The sequence below is a fragment of the Apostichopus japonicus genome, chromosome 4 (assembly GCF_037975245.1).
Source record: "Apostichopus japonicus isolate 1M-3 chromosome 4, ASM3797524v1, whole genome shotgun sequence".
In the NCBI taxonomy this organism is placed as follows: Eukaryota; Metazoa; Echinodermata; class Holothuroidea; order Aspidochirotida; family Stichopodidae; genus Apostichopus; species Apostichopus japonicus.
Window position 1 is genome coordinate 8580816 of NC_092564.1, and position 13293 is coordinate 8594108.

Sequence of the window (13293 nt, forward strand, 5' to 3'; positions counted from 1 at the left end):
TGTAAACTACTGCATGTGAGGTAAAGTCTGAAATTGAACAGTGCCCCAGTTCTACACAATATATATACTGATTTGGATGGTGTTCAGTTCTTCTCTTGATCAAAACACTTGAATAAGAAACGAAGCGAATAATTTTGTATATGGTTTATCCCGTCAACTCTACTGCCCCCCCTCCTCCGCCACCCCCTCCCAACATCACTCATTGGAGGTTTTACAAATAATACAAGGGCAAGCTTAAAGTTGCAATTTATTACAGTTTGTACTGCAAATTTCCCCATGAACTCAAGGTTTGCTCAAGATTCCTTTGTATATTGTTTTCAAAGTTTTCGATATAAGACGGTATTCTTTATTTATTGATTGACACAGCTTTAAGATACAGAAGGGCACGCTGTACAGGGTAAGCTTCTTGCTCTAGGCCTTACTGGTGACCCACCTCCCATTAAACTCCAATCACTTTCCTGTCAAATTTAGCAAGTTTTAGATGGGTTTCCATCCGATGTTTGTTTTCCAACATCTAGAGAATTTATATCTAGTCGTCAAACACTGACTGCATCTAAACTTCCTCTCACCAAGCAGTTTCTCTGGTTCTTGAAGTCACGGTAATTTGCCCTCCTCGTCACGGTAGGTAAACACAGCAATTGAGGCGACCCGCAGTGCGACTGTCACTGCTACCCCCATAGTCCTACACATTACACGGTCGTTTTTTGTATAATGTCAAGTTTAACCCCCTAAGTTTTGTAAGCAAACTACTGATAAATTTCAAAGTGGGTCGTTAGTCTTTTACGACAATGACCGATGCCGATCTCTGCAGTCTTCGTAACCTCCTAAACTTTGATCACGTCATCCGTGTATGTAAGTTTACCTTGCAGTCCTACAGCGGACGCCAGGTAGGACATTTACAAAGTTTGGCAGTGTACCAATATCATCAAGATGATGCAAGGGTGTTATTGTACGAGAATATTCACTGTAATACTTGTGCATGTTCTGTTTATTGTTTGTTTTTGTTGTTGTTAACTAAACAGGAAACTTTACCTTTCCTTCGAACATGCTCAGATGGTTACGAATTTGCAAAAACTAAAAGGAGAAAAACAATAAGGAGATAAAACCAAAGCAGTCTGACCAATTTCTCTAGCCCCACCCCTCCAACCTGCCCCTTTTCACCTCTCCATGATATTATAACTATACTGTAAGTTCTGCAACTGGACATTAGTGAGGTTCTACAATATTCCAATATTATGTAGCAACGTGAATTGCGCTTACAGAAGCCTGGTAACAGCAATTTCGAGAAATGTATAAGATTCTCCGTTATTAACGTACCACATCTGGTGTAATCGCGAGCACCGACCGTTTCACCCTTGGTTAACCCTCGGAATCCCAACTTAATCGCTGTCATGATGTTTGCATGCTAAAAGTTAACCTTCAGCTCAACTATGAACTTCTCACATATTGTTTACAACTGTCTGCGAAAATATCACTTATTGTTAGGAAAAATGTTTTTTTTTTGTTCTTGTCCAACAAACATTACATTTAACATGGTTATACCCATTTCCTCTTTTGACTGGAATATAGATAAAATTAGCATTGATGAATGAGTAAAATTTATAATAGCCTATTGCCGATCAGATAGACAAGGGTGACCCATGTTAAGCAGGAGGGGAGAGGGGAGTGGGGAAGGGACATCCGGTGGGGTAAAGTTTGGACCTCTATGTTCCTTGGACATGTGCATGGTATTAGTTATTCGTATAACGGTATAGTGGTGGGAGTGATGGTCTATTATAATGGCGAAACCCCCATGTCTTTATTCAGATGTAATAACATGAGTTAAAATTCAACTTTTTACTCAGTCATAGATGTTACTTTAGGTAATTCAGGCCAGGGGCGGATTGGTTTACCGTCAGGCTATACTCAAGCAATTGTACCTTGGATTTCATGTTCCGTCATTTGATGTAACCGACCATCTTGAGAAACACTAGACAGACTTTGTTAATTTAGCAAGTGATTTCTTTATCTAATTCTACTTCCCACTTGAGATGGCAAGAGAATATCAATGGAACACAACTTTTCCCTCGATAACGTTGGCAAGAACAGGAACAATAACACTCGTTATTGCTTAATTCTATTCACTTACAATCGACATGGAAAAAAAGGGGCATCGCATCCTCCTCTTGAAATCACCAAAAGGATTTCAACACCTCTTTTGTTAGACCACCCTGGTTACTCCTAACTACAAAGTTTCCTTCCACAGTAAATCTTTTTTTAAGAAGCAAAAAGCCTTCTCAACAAATCCCCACTTAAAAGTGGCCTTTTGTAGAGGTATTTCATATCGCCACCACGTTAGCAGCCTCAGGTATTGTCTACTTCGACAGACTCTCAATACAAAACTTCGGTTTCGTTATAAGAAGCCGTCTTGATCATTGGTTGATTTTAAGGCGTTGTAATGAAGACCATTCTTGGATAATAAGAAGTTGTCAGATTGTAGAAGGAAAAAAAAGTCTGTATTTAAACAGTCTATATCCAAAGTTGCGTCAGCTTCACTTTTCACTTCATTTGCAACCAATTGTAATATAATACTTTTTCCTACATCACCAAAATATCATGAAGCCTCAAAGGGCTTCATAAATTAAAAGTGCCTGTCTTGGTAAAACAACGTGAATGTTTTTTTTTTGTATTGTAATTATACATAATGCCCTTTTGTCTTTTAAAAAAGTTTTATTTCATTGAAACATTAAACAAGTGATAATTAAAATAGTGCTCTGCTGTTGAAAAATAGAGGGGAAAATAATAAAATACCAGAATTTACGTTAAGAAATGCACAGAGGATCCAGTTTGCCGGATGTTTTGAGGTAACTGCTCCCCACCCCACTGGAATAAAACAGTCACATGTCCCACTGCCTCTCGAATTACCCCCACCCCCCCCCCCCCCCCCAGTCGGAACAGTCTTCCAAAGCTCTTGTTTTGTATTACTAAGTTTTAAGGTTCAGACGTCGCTTCCACTTCCAACGCTCCCTTCCCCGTCCCCACCCCCACCCCACCCCCAAATGAATCCATTTGTTTAAAGTCTGATGGTGTGTGCAGGATACCTTTGTCGACAACCTTGATGATTATGAGGGACGCACAATAAATCATGCTACCGTTTATATCTTTGTCTATATGTTTCCTTTCACAGTGGATATTTAGTAGCCCACCCACGCGTTCTTCGCCCAGGAACCGAACACATTTCAGTTACTGTATTTGATCCGACAGAACCAATTCTTGTTCAAGTTAGGTTAACTTGGAGGAATCGGACAATATCCTCTGCCGAGAGGTCTATCCTTGGTAAGCTCTTTTTAAATAGATCCAACCACAATTGTCATCATCTAGTGGAGATAAGTTCGAGTAGGTTTTTTGTAGATCACCAAGTCCTGATAAATACCCATTGAAGTGACAGAGTATTGTAATACCTATAGGTCACGGAACCTTTTATGATCTGGGCGAGAGACATGCAATACCCTTAACAATAGAATCAACAATCGAGATGAATGGTTTTTGTCCTCAGTTATATTGTTCGACCGACAAGTATACCCTGATTCTGTTTATTGTTGCTTTTTCTATTGTTAAATCTCGTGGGCTATCTAAGAACTGTAGCAGGGCACACATTTTCTCCCAACGCAGCCATTACAAGCTTAGTGTAATAAATCACAAGTTATTTATACAAATAAATGACATTGTGAAATTCAGTCGATTAATTAAACTTCTTTCACACCAGTTAATTGGAATCAAATAGATTGTTGGTAAGAACGAATTGATCATTAGCCAACATACACAATAATTTATACTATAGATCGACCTGCAGACCCCTAAGCGAATTTGATAGTTTTCAAATTATGCCATCAATTTAGAAAGTATATATCGAAGGTTAACTTTTGTACCTCTGCATATATATAAATATGTGTTAATACAGTGCAACGTTAACATTTATAAATGTTTTCAACTATGCTATAGCTAGAAAGTGAACTAATGTTCTCTCACGTCTCACATATATTTCTTCTCCTTCTCATTCTCCTCCTTTTCCTTACTCATGATCTAGTTGAACAGTCCTTCATCAGTTCTATAGAAATATTGATTTCACAGGCAAAGATTTTTGAGAAGTTTGAGCAATTTTCATCATTCTGAGGTTGAAGTCAATAATAATTGTGTTTAGCCTACTAACATTAGATATGAAATCCATACCCCAACATACTCCAACTTCAAGAAACAAATAACAAAAATCGAAATAATAACACAAAATGAGGCAAGGGAAGACAGACATGAAGAGAGAACTTTAATGTTTCATATAACATTAAGTCACTATACCATATTCTGCCCAGTGGCTTGTATTATATAATGATCCATCGTTTGATTTTTTTTTGACCTGTTCAGTTTGCACTAAACTTGTACTTCTTTTATTTCCAGGGAAAGGAATATTGAACATAGAGGTAAGAAGCTTTGTCTACTTCCAAATTGTGATGCATATATGAATAGAGAACTTTCACTTGTTTACCGCTAACTTCGTATCCCCTTGAGGTAAAGTGGAAGCTCTAACCAATCGAGTGTAAACGATAGAGTGAATTAGTTAAATTAAGTAAAGAAATCACATCTGTGGAATTTTGGTATACAAATTGTGAAATTTGAAGTATTAATATCTCGAAAATGGTAAGTATAGCCTACATTGGAATTGTATGCAAAGTTCAACAGGGTTCTATGAATGTGTTCTTCTTTCTCCTGTCCAAAAAAAATATACCCCTACACGGGCTATTGTTGTAATATGGAGCTACTTTTGTCATTTGCCAACTGAAATGTAGCCTTTAGGTATTTTTTCAGCACATGTTCCTTCCATACATGTATGAAAAGGACGTCGATTCCCGGGTTGCAATGCAGTGAAACGCATTCAATATATCACATTTATCTTGTATTCCTTTAGCCCAACCGAATTATGGCTGTAACCAATGGTGTGTACAGGATTTCAAAGGTGGGACGGGTAGGGGGGGGGGGAGAAAGGGGGGGGGGGAATTCTAATAGTCCCCCAATATCATGTCCTGAACTTGGAAGGGTCCTACAGGCGAATTAATTTAGGATTTCCTGAAACACTCAAGTTTGGCCCTGGGGTAAAATCGAAGACGACTCCCGTGTAGGAGAATATGTGGGGGGGGGGCGTGGATCGTCCCCTGTTGAATACAAAATTTAGGTAATATATTAGGTCTTTAGGTGGCTCTAAAAATCCTGGATCCGCCTATGGCCGGGAATCATTATAGTTACTCTAGCTCATCCCCTTCGACCATTTGCCTGGTTAAAAAAAAACCTAAGAGGGTGTATGTCCTATATTTCCAAATGTTTGGGGTTAATTACACGCGTTATATCGTTTAAATGTGACTTATATTGTATACTGGGGTAAATTATCCGATGGTACTATTTGGGCCAATGTTAACCTATGCAGTATTCGAAATAGATCATGACAATTTTTTATTTAGGGGCATATCTTTTAACAGGATACAATGTTTGGCCGATATGAACGGAAAGGTAAATGCGCTATAGTTTATCTGAATCTGAAACTGAATCTGAATGGGTTAAGTCGGCAAAAATCCTACTTAGAGGACATACACGCCAATCGAGCGCTACAAAGTACGAGTAAGAGTATGAGTTATTAGATACCAAAACAAGAGTTAGTAATCTTGTCTTCGAAACAGTCTAGACTAGGTGCATGCACAATGTCTGATGGCAAAGCATTCCGATCTGGTGCGCGGGAAGAAGGAATATTTATATAAATTCTTTCTAGCGTAAGGAACTTGAAAGTTAAGATCATGGTTTTTTCTTGTGTTAACACTTTTTTGGGATTAAATTGTCTTTATCAATTGATACAAGATTGTTATTGATTTCATAAAGCATTTGTAGAAGTGTTAGCTTTCTTCTTGCAGGGGCCAATATAATTCCTCATTTACGTTTACGTAGCCTATATTTACACCATCATTGCTCCTATCGGTGATCACTTATGATTGACTAATGATGTGGAACACACGAGGAATACTAACTATGGTTGGAAATTCTTGATTTGGGAACGCTAATGAATTATCATAATTATCGCAATGCATTTCTGGCGATCCTAAAATGAACTGTTCACTTGAAGTGACCAGAATGTCATTGATTTGTCATGTGGCAGTTTACGTAATCCAGTTTAGTAGGTCACCAATTACCTGTAATGGCGACGGAGTGTGCGAGCGGAAACTACCATGAAAATCACACAGACAATTAGCATATAGTCGGTTCAAATAATTAAAATTAGGTTCGTAAAGATAGTTGAACACATTTCTAAACTTATTTCAGCCATAATATTATTCCTATCATTAGGCTTTCCATGAAAGTATTAGTCTGTGTCAGTGTCAGGGTATTATTAGTTTTTACGAGGGTAACATTTCTATAAGCGCCTAACACTACATAGGCCTAGTAGGCCGCAATGGTAGTACGTACTGTGTTTTTTCCGTCTGCTATATACGGACATACGATACATGATTGTTAAGCTAGGCTACTCAGAAAGCACGAAAAATGAGTACTTGCCTAACTTAGGACTAAGTTAGCTAGGACCTCACCAAATAATCGGAACTGAAGAATTTATAATGAAGGACGAGAAGGAACAATACTAGGGTCAAATGTTTAGTCATTCCAGTATCATATACACCTGCTCAAGTTATCCAAAGAAGAATCTGTAATTTTGTAAACTAAGTTAGGTAGCCTAACCAAGGCCCATGTTAATAATTATAGGCTGACTTATCTAAGGATGGCATGTAGGCTTATTGAAAAATAAGCTAACAGTAGTATGTACACTAGTTATGTATCTGAGGAAACACTTAGATCTTAGTACCCTAGACAGATTGTAGAGAGAATTTAATTCACCTTCGTAATAGAATATAATCAAAATGAAAACAATATGCCAATGTATATGCATAGGTACAGGTAACATAAACGCATATATGCAATGTTACTTGTCAGTCACTGTTGTAAACTTAAAGGTGTAAATACATCTGTGTCAAAAGGCATTAATATTTTGAAATGATGTATAATACATTGTAACATCAAATGTCACCTTGACTATGTGAGTTAACATATATTAAAATTTTACAATTCTAGTCTTCAAATGTATTGTTTCCCCTACATGCTCTCTTGAATTTTGGTAGGTTCCAGATTATGTCAGGGGAAGAATTTCGTTAGATGTTTGTGGTAACTGTTTAACAACTAGCACAGGCTACCACTTCAGGAATTCCACAGATATAGCTGTTAGTGCAAAAGGTTCATCAGTCTTCATCCAAATTGATAAGCCTGTCTACAAACCAGGACAAAAAGGTAATTTGAAAAATGATTGATCGTATCATTGAACTGTGATGATGTTTGAATTAGAATGTTAGTAGTTGTGCTTCTTTTACACACTTCTAATCGACTCCTGGAAAATCAAAGGATAAGTTTTGTAACCTCGTCAGATGAATCCAGTCATTTGTATTATGTTAATATTGCTTCTACAAAGTTTCCAGTGAAATTTTTTTGTCCAGTAGTACATTAAATGTTTTGAAACTAGTAACACTAAGGCATTAGACAGTATAACTTGTTCAAGAAACTGGGTGGGACGTTACTTCAAGTAAGCCTTATACAACTTTGGTTTGGTATTTGTTTGTTTATTAGTTTCAGGCCTTGTAGTACAGAAATGATTCTATACTTCGCATGAATGTTTTTTGCACGATTTGTATTGCAATTTCCACCTACAATGGAAAACTTTCCTGTGAAAAATTTCTGTACCATCTGTATTTTTGAAAAACAAACACTGTCATCATATATATTGAAAACCTATGTTGGGTGATGCTTGTTGATATTTTATCGTTTGCGAATATGAACTTAAATGATTTAGCCTTAATAGCGAGTGGTATTGCTTTCAATTTCTCATCCTATTCAGGAAACAAAGGTTTGTTTAGGGGAGGTATGTTTGGAAAACTTGTCCTTAAAACATGGTTGTAAAACTGACTAGTTTGTGTTGCAATTTAAATCTCAACACTGGAGCACTAGCTGTGTCATATAGGTGCATCACCACCACATTTATAAGTTTGTTAACCTTCATCTTAACTTCTCTTTTTTCCAGTTTTAATAAATTTTATCATAGTTGGGCCTGATTTACGTCCAAAAGATGAAGATGTAAGTTTGAATAATTTTCTTCTAAGTATGTGGCAAGAAATAACAAAAATTGTATGACATTTGACCCTCAAAATATTTAAAGTAGATGAGAAAGACATGTTCGCACCACCAGAATATCTTGAATGTTGAGACATTTCCAGATCTATCAGTCATGAAGAGTTTTGAAAAGAGGAAAAACGTTAATGTACATGTAGTCAGTATATATATTTTAGTTGAATGATATCATCTGCGTAATTTTGACAGAAGAAAATGGGGAGGGTAACTGCTAGATTTCACCAGCTAGATTTCACCAGCTGACAAAAAAGGTTAATTATAATGAAAATGGTAGAAAATAGGTATTGTCAAAGTTTACATTAGAATTGTTTAAAAATTTGATGGAAATGTAAAAGAAAGAACATTAATGAATATTATAGGTGTTATAAAGAGTATCTCACCATGAAAACAATTATGGAAATTAAAAGAAGAAAAGTTTTCACTAATATGTACGTCACTAACGTTGTTTCTTAATAATGATTCATGTCGAAGGTATTTGCTTACATTGAAGACCCAAAGGGCTCTCGGATGGTACAGTGGGAGGAACTTCACCAGCAGTGCTGTGGTGAGTAACGCTTGTCCAGTCATTTCTCTGTGTACCGTCGCAACTGAACATGACTCTGAAGGGCTGATGATATTGAAGAAAGCAGTATCAAACTCTTTCCAAAAACATTGCATCTTAACTTTTCATTATGGGCCATCAAAACCAGTATTAAAATTTCTTTAACGATCCCATTTGAAATAAAATCAGCAGAAGAGAGGCATATATTTTCGAATATCCTACAACAAATTGTTTCATTCAGACAAGCCCTTGGAAGTTGCAACGATATATAAACAATTTTACCTGTACTTTTAATCCGGTCTTAACTGATCTTTAGAATTCAGCATATGAATTCTAACTTTTCAACGTTGAATTCTGAATTTCTAGTTTATGAATTTCTCAACCGTGCCCTATCAGGTTCGGTTTGCTTGTAGAATGTCTGCTGATAAAGTTGATATCGACTCTCTTGCAGGATTAAGGAATGCCACGTTTCCACTTTCTGATCAACCTATTCTCGGGGAATGGAAAATATTTGCAGAAGTGCGTGGTCAAACGTACAACAAGACATTCAAAGTGGAAAAGTATGGTAAGCGATTTATTTACTGACACATTCTTAAAAGTCAAAAGGTCAGGTAAAGTGTGAGTTGCGAATGTTAGATGTTGTCCACATTTAAGCATGCAGTGGGCAAGGGGAGCTGCATCTTGCTTTCCCTGATGGATGTAATAAAGCTGACACTGGACACAGCCACGTTTGAAAACGTGTGGTGCATCGTTGAATGAAAGAGCATTATGCAAGTGCCAAAGGTCACCATGATTGTTTTTTGCAAATCAATCAGCTAATTATTGTACTATGCTGCACCCTCACCCCTCCTCCTCCCAATTTAGACTTGCACTGGTCTGTGTTGATGCAGAAGTGATGAGGGCATGTTGCCAGAGATCTAGGGTCACATGATGCCTCCCAGTGTTTACACTACAATCCTGATAGTCCACCAGGAATTAGGATCCCTCCTGAAAGGGCAATGAGGATCACCGGTTCTGGTGTATTAGATCCCTACTGCATTCTCAAATATTGACAGAGCTTTGGTGTCTCCTTTTCATAACCCTTATCATGCTGTAATCTCTATATAGTGACCAAGAAGAAAGGCAGTTTAATCATTTCATGGGAAGACAATCATAGGACATTCAGCACTTTGACTGGTAAAAGAACCTTAACAGTATTTCTATGGTCATTTAAAATCTCACTGCAATGGAAACATATCTATTTGGATTATTTTGTTAGAACAGAAATAATACAAGGACTGAAACTTACCTACCTAGTGGTTATGTACATGGGCTGTATGGGAAGCTTTTCTTAGATGCAGTAGCTAAAACTAGGGTTCCATTGAAACCTTTCTAGAGATTAAATCCAATGTGAGCCAGCCAGTATCTTTGTTTCCTGCATTAGTAAACAGAAGGAAGGATGCTGATAATGTTGTTGATAGTGTTCTTTTTCTTCAACAAAAGTAGGTAAAGTAAGAAGGAAGGGAATCAAGGGGGAGGGGAGTATATCTTGTATTATATCTATACTTTTAACTTTAGGTCTTGACTCATCTACTCTCCCCCCATCTGACAATTAAATTTCAGATAAGTGAAATGCAAATGGATTGAATAGAGGAATTTGTTAATGCTTTCTTTCCTGGGACTGCCCCTTAAGTAATTAGAAATTTCCAGCTCTTGTTAACTTCCACACACCAGTTAATTTATTGGGACATTAAAGTGCCTTTGTTCTAGTTTAGAGGTAACATAACACAAGTCCTGCTCTGTTTCATAGATCTGATTTTGCATTGCCCATGTGAAGTATGTATAGTGCAGAGCATGTGTAGTTCAGAAATAGGGTTAATGGTAATGTGAAATGAAAATCAAACAACAGAGTTCCAATTTGGAACTTTGTAGCTGCCAGTTGTCGACCGTGATATTGATAGAGGCAAGAAAGAACGGTAAAACGTAAATGCGACAGTTTAATCAATGCGGTTTTCTTAATCTTTGGCCATGTTTGTAGAAACATTGCAGTCACTTCGTCTGCTCCTCTAAAACAGTCGAACCATCTGATATTTCTAGTACTAAAGTTATATACATATGACTGGAACTGAAACCATATAGGTTAGAGCAGTTTGTGTGCAAAATATTTGTGAAGGTTTCCGCTGGAATGCAGTTTCCGTGTTAGATTGTCACCCTCAGTATCAACAATTCAATGGAGACTCTGGCTTGGATGGTGATTTATGGGGTCTGGTGTTTCTGTGAAGTGTCTCACTATGCATACCCACAGTGCATAAGCCCCTCTCCTAAGTGGTGACCTACAAAATTATATCCTCCTGTTTGAGGTAGCCTTTGACTTTAAACTGTGGGAGAGTAATTTGTCATGTGGTTAAAAGTAAACATTTGGCATGAGGTGATCATATGATTAACTGCCTGAGAGCCACAGGTTGCACTTAGTTGTAGCAACCAGGAGAAAAGTTCAATACACTACCAATTAATGTTTTCAGTATTTTGGTCTAGCTTTAGGAGTTTTGCGTATCCCGCTTTTTTTTTTTGCTGGATTTTATCTTCTTGGTTTGTTTTTAACTACTTTTTAGGGCAAATAAACCAGGTCAGGACAAGAGGATAATATGCTTAAATTCTTGAATATCTCAATGAAATATAGCCTCAGATCATTTGAAGTTATTTCAATGTTTGTTTAACGGAAACCTCTTTCTTTGAAACCTCACAAGTAGAGTGATAGCTACCACTGACTTTGTCTGCATACCATAGTGGTATGATCTTTTCTGACGTGTGTGCTGTTGGTGTCAAACTCATAAATATATAATCCAGCCAGCATGGTTCAGTGAAAGTGTACGTAAGAAAGCACCATGGTAGAAATAAAACTGATTATCTTTGAGGTTTCACTTAGGATTTTGTGCCTTGGTAGGAAGGGATTCTGTCATGTCCATTAAAGTTTTGGTGTCATGGATGGAAGGGATTTTATTTTTTGGAACACTGAATACTAACCATTACAGGAATCGACTGCCCAGGACTGAGATCAGAAGTTTGAATTCTGTTCTAGTCAAGTATTCCATTGCACTTGCAAAATTTGTTCATAATCTCTGTGTCAGTTTTCCTTTCACGATGCACTCATATATGACAAAAAGATGTGATAATGCCATTAAATCCAATTGTAAAAATTGATGGTTGCCATCCCAGGTTCCTCTAAATTGATGGTTGCCAAACCAGGTTCGTTTTAATTGATGGTTGCCATCCCAGGTACCTCAAAATTGATGGTTGCCATCCCAGGTTCCTCTTAATTGATGGTTGCTATCCCAGGTTCCTCTAAATTGATGGTTGCCATTCCATGTTCCTCTAAATTGATGGTTGCCATCCCAGGTTCCTCTAAATGATGGTTGCCATCTCAGGTTCCTCTAAATAAATGGTTGCCATTCCAGGTTCTTCTGAATTGATGGTTGCCATCCCAGGTTTCTCTAAATTTATGGTTGCCATCCCAGGTTCCTCTAAATTGATGGTTAATTATTGCCATCCCAGGTTCCTCTTTATTGATGGTTGCCTTCCCAGGTTCCTCTAAATTGATGGTTAATAATTGCCATCCCAGGTTCCTCTTTATTGATGGTTGCCTTCCCAGGTTCCTCTTAATTGATGGTTGCCATCCCAGGTTCCTCTAAATTGATGGTTAATAATTGCCATCCCAGGTTCCTCTTTATTGATGGTTGTCATCCTAGGTTCCTCTAAATTGATGGTTAATAATTGCCATCCCAGGTTCCTCTTTATTGATGGTTGCCTTCCCAGGTTCCTCTTAATTGATGGTTGCCATCCCAGGTTCCTCTAAATTGATGGTTAATAATTGCCATCCCAGGTTCCTCTTTATTGATGGTTGTCATCCTAGGTTCCTCTAAATTGATGGTTGCTATCCCAGGTTCCTCTAAATTGATGGTTGCCATCCCAGGTACCTCTAAATTGATGGTAGCCATCCCAGGTTCCTCTTTATTGATGGTTACCATCCCAGGTTCCTCTTAATTGATGGTTGCTATCACAGGTTCCTCTAAATTGATGGTTGCCATTTCATGTTCCTCTAAATTGATGGTTGCCATCCCAGGTTCCTCTAAATGATGGTTGCCATCTCAGGTTCCTCTAACTAAATGGTTGCCATTCCAGGTTCTTCTGAACTGATGGTTGCCATCCCAGGTTTCTCTAAATTTATGGTTGCCATCCCAGGTTCCTCTAAATTGATGGTTAATAATTGCCATCCCAGGTTCCTCTTTATTGATGGTTGCCTTCCCAGGTTCCTCTAAATTGATGGTTAATAATTGCCATCCCAGGTTCCTCTTTATTGATGGTTGCCTTCCCAGGTTCCTCTTAATTGATGGTTGCCATCCCAGGTTCCTCTAAATTGATGGTTAATAATTGCCATCCCAGGTTCCTCTTTATTGATGGTTGTCATCCTAGGTTCCTCTAAATTGATGGTTGCTATCCCAAGTTCCTCTAAATTGATGGTTGCCATCCCAGGT

At 37.7% G+C, this 13293-nt stretch overlaps 1 protein-coding gene across 2 annotated transcripts in view; it reads left to right on the plus strand.

Moving 5' to 3' along the window:
* LOC139966340 (C3 and PZP-like alpha-2-macroglobulin domain-containing protein 8) overlaps positions 1-13293 on the plus strand; it is a 62156-nt gene that overhangs the window by 9329 nt on the left and 39534 nt on the right. Inside the window, exons 2-7 of one of the 2 annotated variants that reach the window (XM_071969237.1) lie at positions 3167-3315; positions 4432-4454; positions 7185-7350; positions 8135-8187; positions 8713-8785; positions 9234-9347. In XM_071969237.1, the coding sequence (XP_071825338.1) occupies positions 3167-3315; positions 4432-4454; positions 7185-7350; positions 8135-8187; positions 8713-8785; positions 9234-9347 (578 nt within the window). Of the gene's footprint in view, positions 1-3166; positions 3316-4431; positions 4455-6149; positions 6296-7184; positions 7351-8134; positions 8188-8712; positions 8786-9233; positions 9348-13293 lie in introns of those variants that run through there. The other variant, XM_071969238.1, reaches the window with a different exon arrangement.